The sequence below is a fragment of the Aptenodytes patagonicus genome, chromosome 5 (genome assembly GCF_965638725.1).
Source record: "Aptenodytes patagonicus chromosome 5, bAptPat1.pri.cur, whole genome shotgun sequence".
NCBI lineage: Eukaryota > Metazoa > Chordata > Aves > Sphenisciformes > Spheniscidae > Aptenodytes > Aptenodytes patagonicus.
In genome coordinates this window covers 76,599,545-76,619,423 of record NC_134953.1, presented here as the reverse complement: position 1 = coordinate 76,619,423, position 19,879 = coordinate 76,599,545, and the positions used below count along the sequence as shown (strand labels likewise).

General features: G+C 39.1%; 1 protein-coding gene across 1 annotated transcript in view; it reads left to right on the top strand.

Moving 5' to 3' along the window:
• The window catches only part of ABCA4 (ATP binding cassette subfamily A member 4), a 76,302-nt gene that overhangs the window by 9,901 nt on the left and 46,522 nt on the right, over positions 1-19,879 (top strand). Inside the window, exons 6-13 of the mRNA XM_076337767.1 lie at positions 4,045-4,242; positions 8,176-8,265; positions 8,650-8,890; positions 10,418-10,557; positions 11,680-11,796; positions 12,574-12,771; positions 17,273-17,478; positions 18,295-18,471. Of these exons, the coding sequence (XP_076193882.1) occupies positions 4,045-4,242; positions 8,176-8,265; positions 8,650-8,890; positions 10,418-10,557; positions 11,680-11,796; positions 12,574-12,771; positions 17,273-17,478; positions 18,295-18,471 (1,367 nt within the window). The remainder of the gene's footprint in view (positions 1-4,044; positions 4,243-8,175; positions 8,266-8,649; positions 8,891-10,417; positions 10,558-11,679; positions 11,797-12,573; positions 12,772-17,272; positions 17,479-18,294; positions 18,472-19,879) is intronic.

The following is a 19,879-nucleotide window of genomic DNA, read 5'->3' as shown; positions in this document are numbered from 1 at the left end:
TATGATTAAAGACTTGGCTCAAAAGCATAAGGCAGCTGTGCATCTTTTTGAGACAGCAGTCCTGATGAATAGTAGCAGAGAACTATTTGAGGTTCTTAATTTAACATTGAAATTCTCTGCCCCAATGTCAGCAGAGTAATATGGTGGCTTTATGGCATTGTCTCACATGAATAGGTGGGAGTGGAGAAGCAGACCCACTTTCTTAGATTCTGATTGAATAATAGATCTGCTCAGAAAATTCAGCGTGAAAAACTGCAGATCAAATCCCTCCTGAAGCAGCTAAGCAGGGGACTGTGTTTGACCAAGTCCAGGCTGTCTTTGCCTCTGCATGTAGTGGTGGCTGGGAGCTCTGCGAGGAATGCTGTATTAAAGAATGAATGTTGCTGAATCAGAACTCTGGAACAATTTCTACACTGAGTTAGTGTGTGGGTGGAAGCAAGTGAATAATTGAGGCTGAAAGACACAATTCCTCTTTTTCACTGCCACATAAAACACAAATGCTGGAACTGTGTGTGGCCAGAAAGAGGGAGGGCATTAATGAACTTGTATGCAGTCCCTTTTGTGCATCACAGGTTCCAGCTGGTGTGGCTAGTAGCCAGATTACTTATCTGCTGTATTCTTGATTAGTACCAGGGGAAACCCTCCCCTCTTCTCACTTTGTCATGAAGCAATACCACAAGACCATACCAAAGCCAGTGTCAATTGATACATCCTACTTATTTTCACACCTCCGTATCAGCTGAGATGGTGAAAATTTGCTTCCTTGCTGCTCGTGACAAGAAGAATATATACAGATATCCTGCTTCTCTTTCCCTTTTCATCGCTAACCTCTTCTTCATCAGAGATCTGCTGCGCCAGGAGAACTGTGTGCTGCTGTGTTTAGTCTCTATTAGCTCCCCAGTGGCATTCATTCATCTGCTGTTTAAAAACTCTGCTTGCCAGTGTAGGACTGAAGTTTTCAACACTATCACCAAAAGTATGATTGAAACCTGCTGGAACACAGTGTCTTTCTGCTGTATTTTCTGTGCTGATGTAGAAAGAGATGTAGTTCTCTTTATGCTGGAAATTAAAGAAATCTGAACATCAGTTAGAGAGGAAGCTGGAGGAAACCTGGTGTTAAATACCACTTTTGCTGTCCTCCATAAAGTTTTCTTGTTAGCAGTAATCACAGGAATACAAGATCATCTCACAAGAGCTGAGTTACAGCTATGAGGAAAGAAAGTGCTGTTAATACTTCCTCCAGGAGCAACTGATGCAGAAAAACTAATCTCGTCATTTTCAAAGGACCACAAGACAATAATTTTCAATAGGAATTGAACACTTGATCTCCTATGGGAGATAAATGGCTTAATTCCTGTAGACCTTCTTGATAAGCAAGTTACTTGGGCTGGACTTACAGCTGGTTGAGGTAGAAGTTGCAGAGCCATGAGTAGAACCTAGATCTGTGGTCATCTTAAGCCTCAACCATGATAGTTCATCTCTAGTTCTTCATGCTGCTCTACCCTCTGCTCGCATATTGCTGTACGCCCTCTCCCCCTGGCTCTGGTGGCACAGAGCTGATCAACCTGAAAGTGACTTGTTTACAAGAGCCTGACTGTTGCCAACAGCTGGCTGCAGATCTAGGTCTGAGCCGCCTGGGAGTGCAGGAAATGACACACAGAGCTGAAAGCTAAACCTGATCAAACAGCCAACTAGCTGAAAAAATAATTTGGACTTCATCTTGCCAGCTTTGCCAAACAGTGACACATTGATTAAAAAAAAAAAAAAGTATTGAAGTTTTCCTCTGAGGGCCTGCTTTTTTGAGTCACTCTAAGATAAGGATAAGAGACTGATGTTAAAACACAATAAGAAGTTCAGGAAAGATTAGCAACAGCCCACCCTACCGGAAATATTGGAAGGGCGGAGGTTTAGTGTTTTTCTAATCCCGTCTGTTCATGAACATTCTTGAAATGCAGTTACAGTTTGTAAATAACCTCTTTTTTTTTCTCTGTTTAATCCTTCTCAATGATGTTAATGTCACAGTTTCCTCATTTCACAAGTCAAAACAAGGTTCCCAGGCTGCCTCCCTGTGCAGCTCAGTTTCGTTGCAGTTCACGCTGGATGATGAGGACCATGCCAGATCAGGTGTATATGGTTAAAAAATGCTGGTCTTTTCACACATATCCCCAGGACATAAGTGACTGAGCAAATAAGCAAATTCTTTCACTGACATCAAGTCAGTTAAATCCAATTCAGATGTTCCAGTCTGAGGGACGGCAGGGGTGTTTGGTTTTGGAGGTTTTTTGCACACCAGATTGGATCCGTCAGTTGCATTTCTTCTTTTGCATTCTGCCTCTCTCGACACTGTCCAACTTGTGTTAACAATGCCTTTATATGGGTACAGCCGAAGTGATGATAGTGACAGTACCTATCAGATACTTTTACTAGAAATTCACATCCCTTTTTTTGTATCATTATTTCAATACACAATCTGTGAGTAATTCAGGTGCTTTTTTTTTTTTGTCAACTGCAGCTCCATAAGCTGAAACCCAGGGTAGTCATGGTAGACAAAATACAATGTTTTTGTAGAAAACACTGTATAGTGTTTTCTAGACCTCTCTTCCCCTGCCTTTCCTATTCTGGATGCTGACTTTCCACAACGACACTTGCAGTTTTGTTGGTAGCTTCTGACATATGAAGCACTTAATAAGTAACTCCTCAAGCTTGAATCCACTCAATGAGGTTTTTCTCATTCCTCTAGGTTTTTAAATATTTCTCTTTATAGGCACCACCAAACAAGTCTCAGCTGATAACTATAGAAGATTTGCAGATATAAAATTTTGATAATGTTCAGAATCTCTTAGATGGCCTTGTTAATTTGGTTAGATAGGAAATAAATGTGCACCTATGTCTGACCTGCTATAGGTGTGGTGTGTTTGTTTTGATCTAAATGTCTTAAAGACTGGAATGCTCAGCAGATTATTTTTCTAAAGAAAGTTATATTCTGTGCAGACTTTGACTATTTCTTTTTCTATGCAGTTTATTAAATTCATTTAGCCTGATGATATTGTGCCAGTGCATAGTTCTTTTTTGTCTGAAAGTCTGTGTTCATCTTGAGCACAGTAGACATTTACAGTCATCACAGTGTTGTGAGCTTTTTTCCTTACAATTTGTACTGTGAAAAGAGGTGGACAGAGGATGGGAACATTACCTTATGAGCAATTTCCAGTGCTATTTTTTATTATACTGCCACATATTCTGTCCATTATAAAGCAAGTAGAACTGAATCATAGACTACCAAGAGTATTCCATTACAACAATGTAAATCCCAGGTAAATCTACTGATTTCTATGGTGTTATTCTGCATTTACATTGGTTTAACTAATATGTTCCCAGTGGCTGAACACTAAAGATAATTGTTTTTTTCTGTTCCATGTTTATATTAGAAGTGGTAATCAGTAGATGGGTATGGTTTAATGTAAAATGGCTTTGTAAAGCCTGGCTGTATGCCTGTGCACAGTGACAATGATTAATGGCTGTGGGGAAGCATTGGGATGGAATAGTCATAACTGAAATAGAATACTGAGGGAAATCAAGCTTGAGAATCAGTGGAACTGGCCTTTTTCTCTTAGAGCAACTGACAGCAAAAATATAACCAGCCTAAACACCAAAGGTAGAGTGATGTGGCACAATCGGTTAACCGGTCCTGGGGAAATACTTTCAAGCAAGCCGTAGCTATCCCTCCTTAACCACAAGGATGGGTGGCATGGCATCAGGTGTGCTTAGGTGACAGAGAGGAAGGAAAAAGACTCACAGAACTTTTGCAATGGAAGGAAGAAGCAATAATGAGAAGAGGAAAAACGTGACTGAAGGCAAGGTGATCTAGCATAACATCAAGTGAAGGTGGTTCAAGAGTTGATGCTTCAGCTGACCGCATCCTTCTGCCATTCATGAAAATATTAGCAGGGACTGATATCAAGGTGTCCACTTTTGCTAAATCTTTAACTGTTCCTGAGGAGTATGAAGGTTCCACAATAGTAAATGAAACATTGTTTTTGGTTGCAGTTTGCCTACGGTGTCCCTAGCTTGACTCTGAAGGACATTGCTTGCAGTCAGATGCTCCTGAACCGCTTTATTATCTTCAATAGCCGAAGAGGTCTCCCTTCTGTGCACAAGGCCATGTGCGCCTTGTCCCAGGAAAGCCTACAGAGAATAGAAGATGCCTTGTATGCAAATGTTGATTTCTTTAAGCTATTTCAGCGGGTAAGTATTAACACAATCATCCTGCCTTATGTTGTCATTTTTTTGGCTGATATTTCAAGAATTTTCTTTGTAATATATCACCAATGTTCCAAGTGGTCTTTGTTTATTTACCCCTGCAAATGTAAGGTTATGGATGTACGACCGCTAACCTACCATCAGCAGAACACTAGACAGTTCTGAGTATGCTTTGGGATGAAACAGACAAAATTCACAGTACAACAGAACTAAAAAATTCAAATGCAATTTTAAAATCAGAGTGTGTGTGGAACTATTATCTGGTCTTTCCAGTCTAGCAAAACAGCGTGTGGCAAGACCTACAGGGACCTTGCTGAGGGTTCTGAAAATACCCCATACAACCCATCCTGTCTTTGCTCCATCCAGCATGACAGAATTTTATGCTGAAGTCAAAGCCATGATGCAGCTTGAGTTGGGAAAACCATATGAGCCTTTTTAAAAAAAAAAAAAAAAAAAAAACACCAAAAAAAAAAAAACCCAAACAAGTTGTACTGGCTTTCATGACTCTTTCTATAGAAGCTTTTCCTTACCTCTGTTCATTTTCACTGCCCTTCTTTGTGCTGTTCCTGTTTCTGCTGTGACCTTCTTGCCATATATTAACCACAACTGCAACCTTGGTTCAGTATGGAGACATTATGCCATTATATGTATATTTATTTGTTTATTATTTATGTTTTATTATATCTTTAAAAGTAATAATATGAATATATATTTGTTTATATATAAAATGGCATACTGTTGGGGTTTTTTTGCTTTTGCTCTCTGTTCTTTTCCTAATATTTTTCTAATACTCCATTTGTATTCTGCACACTGAGCTGGTGCTTTCAGAGAACTATTCATAAAGACTCCAAGGTCTCTTTCCTCATGATAGCAAACTTAGAGCCCATCACTGTGTATGTCTTTCATGTTTTTTTTCCCCATGATCATGACTTTGCATTTTTCAACAACGAAATTAATTTGCTGTTTTTCACCTTGTAACTTAATGTCATGAGACCATCACATTGGCAGTTTGCTGTACACAGCTGGCAGGATATATGAGCAGCTGCTAGAGTGACATAGAAAGTATTGATCGGACTTTTCTGCCACAGCAGTGTAACATCATGATTAATTTAACATGGATTTTATTCAGCTTTGAGTTGCTCAGAACTGGGAACAGAGGATGCCAGAAGCTGTTGTTGACACACCAGTCAAATTACTGTTTGATTATTGTAGCATTGACAGTCATTCGTTGTGCCCATGTGATTTTGCCAATCCTGATAAGAATCTGTGGTCAGCTTTTGAAAGCTGGTATTTTCCATTTCTAAAAATATACTCAGGTATTTTCATATATCTGATGCTTGCTAGAAGCCCGATTCCCAGAGGGTTTTAATGTGCATCCAGCTGCAGAGAAGAGGGATTATCTTTTCATGATGCTTAGTACAATGAGACCTCAAGTTGGTAGAAGCTTTCTCACACTCCCATCATTATAGTTGCTAAATAATAATTTTAATATATTTCTGTTTTTTTCCACGGCAGAAGTTCCCCTTTTAAATCAAAATCCATCTCAGTTACTTCTGTTAAACTAAATGGTAGACTGTGCATAAGCACTCCTTGCCACAGTTATTTTTACAATGTGCTTCTCCACCACTTTGAAATTAACGTTTCTTGTTGAATTTGTGATCAACATATTCAGGTATGTATGTGCATAAACATACACTCAAATCCTTCATGTGCTCATGTATACCCTCTAGGGGTTTTTGCCAGAAATTAAAGCAACTCACCTTTTTGATAGCAAAGCAGAGACAGAAAAATAAGACCCTTCCTTTACTGTGTGGCTGACTCAGCCGCAGCAAGGAAAATGAGCCTCTTTCTGGAGCACTGCTGTTATTGAACCTCCTGTTTAAGCTTTGTTTGAAGTTCTTTAAACCTTATAAATAAATGAAAATAAAATTCATTAATACCTTACTGCAATTTTGGGTGGAGATAAGCAGTTCTTCCCTAAGCATAGACACATGTTGCTGAAACAGCTGCTTTGATCAGTATCATCACATGCACTTGATATGTAATCAAACCGAGTGTAAATCTACACTCAGTTACATATGCAGAATGAATCTTCATTGGGCTTTTTAAAATTCTACATTAGTTTTAAAACCTCTACATTAGAAATACTTGTGTATTCAAGACCAGGTTATTTTCTGCACTCTTACGCTGTCAGTCACCCTGTGCTTCGTGGTCTTCAGGCTACAGTTGCATAGTATAGCCAATCACATAGCAGAATTTGTTTTTGCAGAGCTCCTTGTTTGAATAGGGATTGTTTTAGGATGGGCAGCTGACTGTGGATTCCAGAACTGGGCCTTGTATTGTTGGAAAGAAACTCTTCAATGTTTATGCTCTTCCTTTTTTTCATGACACCATATTCACTTCCAGTGAATATGAAAATAGTTGGATAAATATTTTGGGGAAAGCTTTCATCCTCCTCTGTGCTTCGGGTCAATAAACATTCCCAACTGTATGCTCTGATATTTAGGTCAGATGAGAGTGTAGTTTGTATATAATGTCTGCTGATCCTGTCTTATGTGTGCTTCTGGAGAACGTGAACTAGCTGAGTACAAATTCAGTCATTTTAGGACATTTCTACTAAGACCCAATTCATGCTGAATGCCTCCTGCAAGAAATAATATTTAGGAGCAAATGTGTAATTTTGCCCCTATTCCTCTTTTCTTTTCCTCTAGCTACAAGAAGGAGGTTCTTAATTCCATATTTATCCCAGGCTTTTCTCTGGTTTGCTTCAGATTATTTACAATACCTGTTGCTCACAGTTTCAAAAAGGCCAGGTTAAGGCAAGTGCTCCAAGAATCCTGTATAATCTTTGCAGAGGCTGGTTCCCCTTAGGGGACAAAGGAAAAGTGTATTTTGAAGCATTGTGTATACTTCCTGCCTGAACTGCAAGTGACAGATCAGAACATGCTAACATAAGCTTTCCATAAAAACTCCTGCCTTTGTGATTCCCTGCCAGGTACCTACACAGTGCAGCTGTCTTCTGCTTTCTTAACCACCTACTGACTGAAAGGAATGGCAGGGAATCAGCAGGATGTATAGCTACACAGTTCTGGAGAAGTCTTTTTAGGGGCTTATCTCATAAATGTTACAGTCTAGCTATCTAAAAGTCCAGGTTTATATTTTATTGTAATACCGAAAGAAATAGATGCCTGAGAAAGCCTCAAGAGTGCTAACTCCAAGTGCACATGTGATTCTTTAGACAGCTGACTAAGAAGGATGCAGTGATGCAAGCAAAGTGGTATGTGATGGCATGCCATGGTGTCACCTGTTTCTTAAGAAGCCAGTGATAACTAAAGTGTTAACTCCTGCTGGAAAGGCCGTTTGGCCAGTCTGCAGGAGCCTGGAGAAGTAATGGTTTCTGTCAGATCTGACAGACAGCAAGGACCAGACTGCCTCCAAAATCAGGAAATCTCTCAAGTGTAAAGTACTACCAGTTATTTACCTCCATGGCAAATGGGGGCTTCTGTATCACAACCTTTGCTAAATTCAGAAGTTACCAAGGGTCTGTACATCTCCCTGGAAGAATAGCCTCTGTGAGAAGCAGCTTCTCAGAAATCCCAGTTCCTGCATTCCTTCTCCGTTTTTGCACCTTTTGGCATGGTGGGCTTAGATAAGCAGAACAAATCCTAGGCTATATTTTCAGTGGCCTGTGACTGTTTCAGCCTCATGTTAGTAACACTTACGCAGGTTGCTGTGTGAGTCTGCACATGGGTAGTGGATTTGTGGCCCCACAAGACAGGCCTACAAGACTCGCTGTTCCAAATAACTCAAAGTATTTGAGCTAGAGAGATGCCATTTGGATTTTCTTTTCTCACTGTAATAGCTGTTGTCATGTAGAAACTATACAAAACTCATCTGTATTTCTTGATGTATTCACAGCTTCCCACTGTGTTGGACAGAAACTCACCAGGTGCTGACCTGAAGGTCTGGGGGAGGGTGCTGTCTAATGTGTTACAGGCAGTGCAAAGGGTAAGTGGTCTAATAATAGATGGCATCACTTTTCTGGGTAGCACATAGTCCTCCTTTTCCTTTGTTCTATTTATGTTCCAGTTACCTGCTTTATCAGAAAGGAAATAGACTTGTTTGGGAAGAGCTAATTCCTTAGAAATTCATTCTTCTCTCATTACAAAATAAATGTAGACATAAGCATTGGCAATTATGAAGCATATTCTTTTCCTCAGAAAAGACATGAGAGAACAAGAACTGAAAATGATGCCTGTGATCAGGACAGAGGAGATAAAAGGATGAGGTTCTGACTGCATCCAGACTTTACCAGTCTGGGCACAACTGAGACCTCACCAGATGCTTACCTTCTTTGAGGGTTGCAATTAACAAAGTCTTGTCTTACTGCAGCTGGCCAGGAAGCAAAGTGTTCAGGACCTTTTGATGGTTCTGCAACCATTTGTACAAGACAGAAGGCCAGAATCCTTAGGCCATTTGGTGAGCAACCTGTCTGATCTTTTCTGTGGCTACCCAGAAGGAGGTGGATCCAGAGTGCTTTCCTTCAACTGGTATGAAGATAATAACTACAAAGCTTTCCTGGGGATTGACTCAACAAAGAAGAAATCCAGTTATCTTTATGATAATACAACCAGTAAGTTTTTCCACCAAACCATTACAGAGACTATAGACGGGTGCCCTTATGTTAGAATACCACTGTTGCTTTTATAAAATAACATTTTTAAGCACTTGATTCAGGAAATTAGAGATGGGTGAAATGGTTTTACTTCGTACTTACTTCATAGCTGGAAGCAGAGAAGCCCAAGAATTGAGAACTGACAGAAATACACATTTGCTTTCAATACAAACGCATAAACATCGTCATCATCATAATTAAGACAGTCCCTCAGTCTTATCTTCTAATATATGCTACTGATACCAGGAAGAACTAGATGCTTCTGAAGAAGCTTCAGGAAAATACAGCGCTGCATTCTGGAATTACTTTTCTCCAAGACAATTTTTTTTTTTTAAAGCCTCTCAACTTGATTGATGGCCTGGAGCACAGGAATTTTAAAATCTCTCCTTTTAAATAATACTCAATTTGATGCATGGCAGCTGTTCTCTTCCTGCATAAAAGTACCTATATTTTGTAGCAGTAATGTTCTACAGCATAATTAAATCTTACATAGAAAGTATTTCAATTTACCAGTTTTTGTTGTTTTGATTTCCTCACTTATCTTCTTGCTGTTGTAATAGGAGAGAACCAAAAAAAGAGGAACCAATTTTATCTTTTCTACCATTCATTATTTTATCTTTTTATTATGTCCCCTTCTGTTTGCTATTCAGTTTTGCTCTACATTGAGACCACCAGCAATTTTTTCTGTACTAACATCCATATTATCGCTGGTAGTACATTTCTGTGTCCCTTCCGCTATGATAGATATGGTTGTATGTTTACAAAGTACAGGTGAGCACTTTGCCTGTAGAGAGACTTCTGCCTTTCACTGTCCATGTTGATACTTGGTTCTACTTATGTGTGAACCTTCAAAAGACCCGTAAAAGGCCCAGTACTCCATTTCTTCAGCCAGGGAACAAAATAGTTGAATGATATCCAAGTAAACAAATTACTTCATAGTGCAGGAGTAAGATAGAAATGTTTACATTAAAATGTTTAGTTCTAAATTATTGTAGGATCCAGTTCTGAACTGTTCTGGAGCTCAACATCCAAGCCTGCTGGATCTCCAGCCCAATAGTTTATACTGTGTAACAATTAACCGCTAATAGGAGGAAAAAATAGTTTTGTATCAGTATCAACTACAATACAAAGGAGCTAAGTCATTAGGAGAAAAGCAATTAGAGCTCAAAATTGTTCAGTGAGACTTGAGCTGTCTAGTTTCCTTCCATTTGAAATACCTTATAAATAACAGCAACTTTCAAATGATTACATTTATTTGTTTGCTCTTCCGATTTCCATGGTGTCTACTTTACAACTCCAATATCTACTTAATAGTCTTTTCCATTTATTCAGATGTTGTACTTCTACATTGCAGAATGTGCTTAACCCATTTAGATTCAAAATGCTTTAAACTGTCTATATTGCCAGTAAAAAGCCCTGCAGGATGTTATGTATGATAGGATTTGGGTAGGGTTTCATAAAGACTGTCTTTCTTTCTGTCTTTAGCACCCTTTTGTAATGCATTGATCCAGAACTTGGAATCAAACCCTTTAACCAAAATAGCCTGGAGTGCTGTGAAGCCCCTGCTGATGGGAAAAATTCTCTTTGCTCCTGATTCACCTTCTGTACGGCAAATCCTAAAAAATGTAAGAAGTTCTGAAATACAAAAAAGTATATTTCTAAAAAATTGCATTCTAAGAAACATCTTTTGAAAAACAGTAACCCAGCTACCTCAACCTAATCAGATTTTCTTCTCAGAACTCGATTTGTTCTGATGGTCATCAGAGGAGGGACAGTTACTCTTCGTTTAAAAAACAGGAGACAGATCTTCACTGATTCATCCCATCTTGGTCCACACTACATACTTTTTCCAGCTCCGGTAGCCTTTTGTTGGCATGATTCCACATTTACACTAGTAAAAATAGTAATATTTTATATATATATTTTACAGATATAGGAACATCAGCAGCTCTGTGCCAGTAAATATTTAAATGGGGCAGCTATGAGGCTTGGATAGACTCATTGAGACCTAACACTGAGAGATTACAAACCAATAGCAACATCATGGTTTAGTATTATATATGCTGAAATGATAAATAATTTTTACTTCATGAAAATAGGATGGAGCCTGGACTCTTCAGCTAAGTGCCTGAAGCTGGGTGAAATGAATCTGAGCAGTTTAAATCAAGGTCGCATATGACCTAGGTTTTGGCCACCTCATAACCAGCAGTTCACTTACTCTCAACGTCTATGTAAGGCACAGAAGAACTGCTGCTCGTAGTTCATACAAGAAAACATGAGATTTACAGTAGCCCAACATTTTCAAATCTTAACTAATATCTTAACTATGAGAGTATCTGTCTTCTCCAACTGCCTCCCATTTATTCATCTACCCGCATCATCATCTTTCTTTTTAGTTCTCCATGGAGAGAAATAGTCAAGGGGAAAAAGAGAGGAAGAAATCATTCTACCTAAAACCTGAGTATTTAAAGGAATTGAAGTTAACTGGGGTTAATGTGCACTTGTTTTTTCCATTACATATACAACAGAAATTTATCCTAAGTGACTTTAATTCCAGTTGGATTTTACAAATTCTTTTTCTGAGAATTATTAACATTTCTGCTATTTTAACAAGTTTCTTAAGTATTGAAGGTAAAAACTACATTTGTAAGTTACAGGTTTCACTGTCACTGAAGGCTGGATCATAAATTCTGTTTGTTTATCTCCTTAGCTTTCTAACACTCTTTTTCTGCTGTTTCATTCCTCAGGCAAACTCCACTTTTGAGGAACTTGAACGCTTCAGACTGTTGACGAAAGCTTGGGAAGAAGTAGGACCTCAGCTGTGGTACTTCTTTCAAAACAGCCTGCAAATGAATATGATCCGTGTATGTTATAACTTAGCAGGGATCCTCAGTAAGAGCAGCCTTTTACCATCCTTTATTTTTGCTAAGGGAGAAGAGAATTAATTTGGGAGGTTTGGCTGGAAGTACAGCCTTTGCAGCAAGGAATCTGTGGCCTTTAAGGCTGTTGGACTGGTTACTGGGCTTGGTTTGAAGTCTAGTCTTAGATGCATTACAGCATCTCTGTGACAAAACCTCAGATCTGGACGCTCTCTAGAATCTGGCTAGTGACTTCTTAATAAAGGCAGCAATCGCTGGTTCCCTGTCTCTCCAAAATGTCCTTCAAGATCAGACAACTTGATTTTCTTGGGTTCTGCACAGGCAAAGGTGGCGGTAGTACCATGTTTTTGCTGGGTCCAGCAATTTACTACCTTAGGAAATTGCTTATTTCCACATCCGTTAGATCTGACTTTGATCAGCTGCAAGTAGTATCTGTAGTTAAAGTTTATAAAGCAGTTCATACTAGAGAAAACATTTGGTTTTCCACACTCTTCTCTGTTAGATTAGACATTTATTACATTTATCCTCTTGCTTATAAGGAAAAATGCAATAAATAGTCAAGGATAAATTTCTTTTCATCCTTTCTTCGAGTCTCACCTCCAGTTCAACTATGCAATTGCCCATTTATAAAATTAATTCCTTAGCATACCCTTTTGTACTACTCATAGCTCAGAAAGAGCTATGGAAATGGAAACCTTTCTAGCTAAACAGGGCATGTGAAGAGGATCATTGTAGTGAAGCTGTCCTGATGTGTTTCCTCAGGACTCTCTGAAGCACCCTACAGTGAGGGGCTTCTTGAACAGCCAACTGGGTGCTGAAGGCTTAACCGCTGAACACATAATCAACTTTCTCCACAATGGGTCTCCAGGGAGCCGGGAGAAGGGAATGGCAGACTTTGACTGGCGGAACATCTTCAGTGCTGCAGACCAAGCTCTGCGTATGCTCAGTCAGTATCTGGAGGTAAGGTCAGCCCTCCCACTGCTGGGAATACTTGTAGAGAATATCTTAAAGCAGGGTAGGCAGTACTTGGGGTCTGTGGCAACAGACGAGAAGGTTAAAATCATAAGACATCTTCCTTTGTTTCAAATTTAATCTTAATATTAAAAGCATGTTTTTAAAATAATAAAGCAGTACAAGAACATGAATACTTATTATTATGGAAAAAACCTTCAATTTGATGAGCCTCCAAAATTCAAAATATTGGTTGAATATCTGAACGCACTTTGATGCTGAGAGGCAGAAAGTGAATGAAAAACCTCAAGGAAACATTTTTTTTGGTAAGTACTAGTAACTGGCAGGCCACTAATTTCAGCAAGACCGGGACCAGAGAAGCTAATAGTTCTTTGGTAAGTCCCCCTTCAGGTTTTTAAGCACCTGATCAAAATTCCATTGAAACCAATGAGGGAGTTTCCACCTGTTCTGTAGTCACTTCTGACAAGATGTCTGTGTCTCTTTCCTGGAATCTGTAGCCCCCTTCCCTAGGGTGCTGTGTTTTTAGTGGGGCGCTCTGAGGCTTTTTGAGAGCCACAGTGCAGGAAGTGAGGTGGAGTTTCATTATGTAAATGAAAAATGCTAAAAATGTAGATGAAAATGTCAAGCCATTGTAAAAATACTTTAGAAGATACTTTTAGTAAGAGGTTACTCTGGTATGGGCAATATAACTTACTGATGAGTTCATCAGACTCAGACTAAGTCCAGTGCAAAAAAGGTTATATTTTTTTAGAGAGCTAGGCAAACTGCTGCCTCCATTCCTTCCCAGAGCTGGGTAAGTGACACCAGGAGGTGTTTTGGGTTTTTTTTTTAATCCTGTGTATTTCTGACTGCAGGTAAACATGTGTTTGGAACTGGACCTAAGATGGGGTGGATTCCTGCTAATTTAGATAAATGAAATGCCAACTCTTCTTTGTAAACTTATGAGTCCAGGCAAAACTAGTGGACCCTGCAATGTCGCAGGTTAACTCCGAGAGTTTAAAAAAAACCTATTGCTATCTGCAGTAATATTAATACTTGGGAGCTCAACACTTAGCATCTGCCATATGAGGGTCAGGGTCTTTATATAGATGAATTACATCTTACAAGCATCTCTGAAAGAAAAGTAAATATTTAGTTATTATTTAATGGTTAAATAAGCTGAGCCTCAAGCTCACAGAGAAAATTGATACTAGTTGTAGGCAACAGGACCAAGCCTAGCTCTCCTAATTCCAATTCAGTTCAGTCTAAAAGACCATTCATCCCCTGCAAGAAGGCAGGAACTGAGAGTTTATCTGCCTTCCTATAGCTATTACAAGAGGGAACAATAAAGCTTTTGCACAAAGCTCTGCTGATTCTTCTGATGTTCTTTTTGCATCATGTTAGCAGAATTATTTCTTACTCAAGCTGAATGAAATATATTGCTTGCAGCAGGTCAATGCTGGAACATCCACAATATCGGGGGAGTTACTGTACCTGGTAATAGATCTTTGTGTCCTAAAGGTCTTTGTAATGAGCTTATTCTTTTAAGTCTGCTGTTTACACTGAGTTGTTAGCATTTGAGAATGTTTTCACACTGTGCCAAGCACAATGAGAACAAATAGCTGCCTTTCAGGGACACCCTACTCCTTATCACAGTATGCAATGAGGAGAGGTGTGCTGCCAGCAACTGTCTTTGGAGATGCCAGATCTCTGCTGCAAGCTGTGAGGCAGCTGAGAATCCCACAAATTATGCAGTGGCAGCTCATCCTCACCACTCCAAGAATTTCCTGTTCTTCCCTTTGATTGCCTTAGGCCACAGAACAGCTGAACTGTTTGAGCGCGGTACCTAGTTACCTCTTTATGCTTATTATTTTCTAGTTTTATCTTCCAAACCTGTTCTCAGTATTTTAGCTTTGGTTTTCCCATCTTCATTGGGCCATTTTAAATTGTTAAATAATTACTGGGAGAAGATCTGAAATAAATTTCCCCAAGTGGTTGATGAACGAATTTTGATATAGTGAGGTTTATGAAGGCACAAGCTGTGATGCAATTCACTGAAAAAAGCCTAGGTAGAGCATACAGCCTTTGTTTTGACTGCAATTAATGTTAAGAGAAAGAAATTGTAGTTTTTGGCTAGTAGATTACAATATAAAATCTCTTTTCACTTTCAAATTGTGTGAATTATTGCAACACTGGTGTCTTGGCCTATGTTCTTATACAAGCTTTTGTTTCGTTCTGCTCACCCAGAAGATCTATAAGCACTTGTGTTTTCTGTTTTGAACGCTTGCTGCTTCCTTGACTGGACCCCTGGATAAGAGCCTATACTGCTCCTCAGCCTAGTCCAGATACTGTCTATTCTGCAGTGAAAATCTAGACAAGATCAGTTGTCTGTCAGTACTTTGCCGGTGCCATTCCCAGAGATTCCTCTGGAAAACTACATGAGTTCTTCTGCAGCTGCAACAAGTACCTTGAAAATAATTCCTCATAACAAAGAAACAGCAAATAGTCCTCCAGACACTGCAAAGACACAGTTACACAGCAGGAATTTGTTTTGGAAACACTGACACTTTGGCAAGAACTAAACTGAGTTCCAGAACTCAGTTAACTATGTGGGATAAACATATCTCAAAAAAAATTAATACAACCTGAGCCATCAGTCTAATTCGATTTCTCTTCTGGCATACAGACCAGAAAGTTTTTCTGCCGTATTTTGCTTCCTGATATGAAATTCTATGTAGTTTAATTTTGTAAAGCAAACTAGGAGATTGAATGTTTGCAAAACACCAGGAAGAGTAAAGCTACAAAATAATAAAGTTATCAATTTAAGTGCTGTTTTGTTTTGCTGCCAGTTAAAAATATATTTTCGTATAGATCCCATTAAACTGTGATACTTCAAGTTTTAAAGGAAACAGAGCATGATTTATCACAGGGAAAGGTTAAATATAAGAGTCTTTAAGATGTCTACCCATTAAATAACAAGTTGCCTGTATGAGCACTTTGATGTGGAGTAATTTTTGGTTATTGACCTGCAAGAGATGATCAAGAAGATAAGATCAAACAAGTTCGCCTCCTGGAATTTTATGAAGCAAGAAAATTCAATAAGTATCTTCCCAGTCCATCGGGGGTTAAATACTTCTACTCTCTGGTAATGTCTTGCCAATTCAGAAGCTAAATATACAAACATAAGTCTGTAATTTTACAGATAACTAATGATAGAGTTTGTAGTGTTCACAATCTTTTTGTCTTACAATGTCTGTTAAATAGGAGTTAAATGGGGGGACATGAAGGGCTTAGATTTTGATGACTAGGTGTCTTGTATATGGACTGATAATAATACATTTCACAATAATGACAGACTAAGAAAGAAAACAGTTTGCTGTGAAGGGTAAACTACATTTTATTATTGAGATAGCCAAAGCATGTTAACTTAAGCCAGCAGGTTCATCACATGTCAGAATTCAGTAGGGACACAGTATTATCAGTAAGATCAATTGACTAGTTGACTGGCATTAAATAGGAATAAATACCTAAATACCTAAGAGACTTTAAGATTCAAATTTATGCTCCGACTCTGCCAACGCTTCACTTGACAAACTGCTTTTCAGCTGAAGTCCATGGCTAATGTGCTTTTCTTATGGATCAGTCATCCTTTAGCTCCCTGGTGTTCACTCGGGCACTTCCTAGGCTGAAAAAAATGTCCCAAAACTTGAAAAAGGATAGTGTTTCGATTCAACTGGACCACTAAAAAGCTCTCGTGGCCAGATTTATTTTATGGCTGAGTTAATTTTATCTCCTGCGTGCAGACTGTGGAGACAGTTCCTGATACTGGGACCTCATCTGTGCTGCAGCTTTAGCCCTTCCAATTCAGATATTTGCCTTTTTGAGGGAACCTTCCAAGTATAGTCCAAGTGGCAGAGTTCAGATTTCCATGGCTGGATGACTACAGTGACTTAAATATATTTAAAAAAAAATTTCATTCTAATTAGTAAACATGGCACCATAGGCTTTGGCTGAACTTAGTACTAGCTATATGTTTTGTACAGGTACATCTAAATTTGCCCTGTCATACTTAAGTTGCAACAGCGGCTCCTGCTTTAGTGGCCACCCTTGCTTGATTTCTTACTTGTTGGGATGGACATTTCTTGAGCTTGGAGGAGGCAATCCTTAAATATCAGGAATAAACTGCTTTCAAAATTATTCCATCCACTCATGTTGACCACAGCAATGCTAAATCTGAGGGAGATTTAGGGAGAATGATGTTTCTGAGCTTGTATTGATAATGCTGTGTGTTTTGAATTTGTCATAAGAATTAGACTAAGAATGGGGAAGCTTTCAGGAAGGAGGAGAGAGTCAACTTTTAATAGTTTCAGCATAAGCTTTTAAAGCTGAAAACAGCAACTACTTCAGATGAACCTACCTCCCTTTTTTGTTTTCAACCACTGATGTTTGCTTTAATGTATACCTCTTAGTAGTTTATTCCCATGCGATTTTTCTCTGTGATTATTTGTAGTGCTTGACCTTGGATAAATTTGAAGGTTATCTTGACGAAACTCAACTGACTCATCAAGCCCTTCATCTGCTGGAGGAAAATAAATTCTGGGCTGGTGTCGTTTTTCCAGACATAGAGCCTACAACCAGGAGTCTTCCACCACTTGTGAAATACAAGATCCGGATGGACATAGATGTAGTGGAGAAAACAAACAAAATCAAAGACAGGTAAGTGATGGTTTCTTCAGTTCTTGCCTGCCATAACATGAATATGAGAGAGATAAAGACATTAGAACCTGCATTGGATACATGCATGAAATCCAACTGTATTCACCAATAGTTAGTACATAATGCAGTGCAGAATCCATCTCCAGTTACCAGGTACTGACACAAGTGGTATCACTCTTGTGACAGTTAGGCCAAGCAGTGGGTAGGTGCATGGATACATGGCAAAGGGGATGACTCTGCTCAGAATCTATTCAGTAACCTGCTTAAGTTTTTAGTTGGCTCAATCACTGGCAGAGGCAGACAAAGTCCTACGTGGACTGTGACCCAGCTGTCCTCCACCTGGACAGCAAAACTTCTCTGCTGTTCCTCCTCAAGTCCTCCTCAAATGGACTCACTTAAAGGGATAGCAGAAATATTTTCTCAGCATTATCTACATAGAGGAATATAATGGTGTCTGGTAGTTGTCATTGAGCTGTTCCAGTTTAATCTCCAAGGATACTATATTCCAAATGTAGTTTTTTCTATTCTAGAATGGTTACTCTGCTATATGATTAATCTATGTACATTTTTGGCCAAAATTGCTATTCTGTGTCAGTGCAGAGAAAATTAAAGGAAACAAAAGAACCTTCCAGGTCATATACTTTCTCAAGCAATGTGGTCTGACAGACCAAAATCTCGAAAAGACAACTCCAGGCAGTGCCCCTACAATTTCAGTAGCTAAGATTTTTTTTCTTAATTATTATTTATTTCCCCCCCACACCCCTCCCCTAAAGCCACTGTTTACCCAAATGGTTTCCATGTGAATTTCCTTTTGAGGTACTGGGTTCCTGGTCCAAGAGCTGATCCTGTGGATGATTTACGTTATATCTGGGGAGGCTTTGCATATCTCCAAGACATGATTGAGCATGGGATTATAAAGACCCAGACCAACATCGAAGTGCCATTAGGAATTTATCTGCAGCAAATGCCATATCCATGTTTTGTGGATGATGTGTGAGTAAAAGCAGTTTATCTTAATTCTGATGAATACTTGGATTGCTGTGTGCTTTAAGACTCCCAAGCACCAGTTCTAACCCTAGTCCTAAGGTATACGTGCAAGAGCAATAACTGAGACATAACTGAATGAATTTGTTCTTTTCCTTATCCTGCCATAACCCGGACTCCAGAAGCCGCCTTTGCCAAGATTCTACCCCTAATCCCAATCCTGGCCTTTGTTGCATTCAGGCAACCAGTGTCCAGACCTAAAACGAACACAAAACATTGGCCCCTTAAAAGCAGCAGTTTTCTTCCAATTTTGCATATCACACAAAATCAAAAAAAATAACCTGGGGGTTTTTTTGGCCTTACTTTTCCAGGCAATAATAATAATAACCTAACCTAAACCTTCACATCGATTACAGCCGAGAATCTGTTGTCAGCAGGGCACTCCAACTATAACGATTTGATCCCTAACAATGTCAGTCCTGGAACTACCCCTGTGATTACACAGGACGCAGCAAAAATGTGATCTTTTAAAAAGTTTTTATCTAACTAAAACTAAGCCTCATGCTATAGCATATGACCAGGGCCTGTAGCAAAACTGAACACAGAGCACTGACCCATGTTAGAACAAACACTGCATCCTTCAGTTAACTGTGCGGAATTCATTGAAGTGTAGTAAGCTTCTTTTCCCTAATTACATTTCTAAATCCCATCTTTCTTTATATCCAAAGAATCATTTCCTAAAGAAAAATTGAACAGAAAATGCTTGTCCTGATGGAATTGGTACCTCTCTTGCTATCTCTGTAAGTCTTAAAGAATCAAACAACCCAGTCTCTTCAAGTGTATTACCAAACCCTAACCCTAGACTTAATCATATCTAGATACACCAATACCCAAAGCTGTAGTTTTTCATCCTTGAAGACACCTACAGGCCTTGCAGAATCCCAAGACAATTTAGTCTCTTGAAACTCTTTCTTTCCAAAATCCTAACCACATCCTTAAACAGGATTCCATTTATAACTACATGACTAGTATCTGCAATGAAACTGGATATACAGCATTGGTTTCTGTTAACATCAGCCCTTTTTCTTCCCTTGTGGACGTTACAGTTTTCAATAACAACCTGATATTCTCTAACCTTCTTCTCCCTAATTCCTGTCCATGGTTTTTATGAAGATTGACTGTTTTTTGTCTTAAATCTCATGAATCTAGCAAAGGATTCCAGGACTGTGGGTGCAGTCCATTACCAGGAGTTTCTTCCCCTGGTGAAGAGCAGAATAAAGAAGCTAAAGGAGAAAGAGGTGGTTTGTTGCTCTGTAACGAAAAAAGAAAGAAACTGTGTTCCTGGGTGTGGATATTTCATGGCTTCATGGAGGCAGTGGGGCTGTGGACCCCCATTAGTGCTGCCTGAACCAGCATG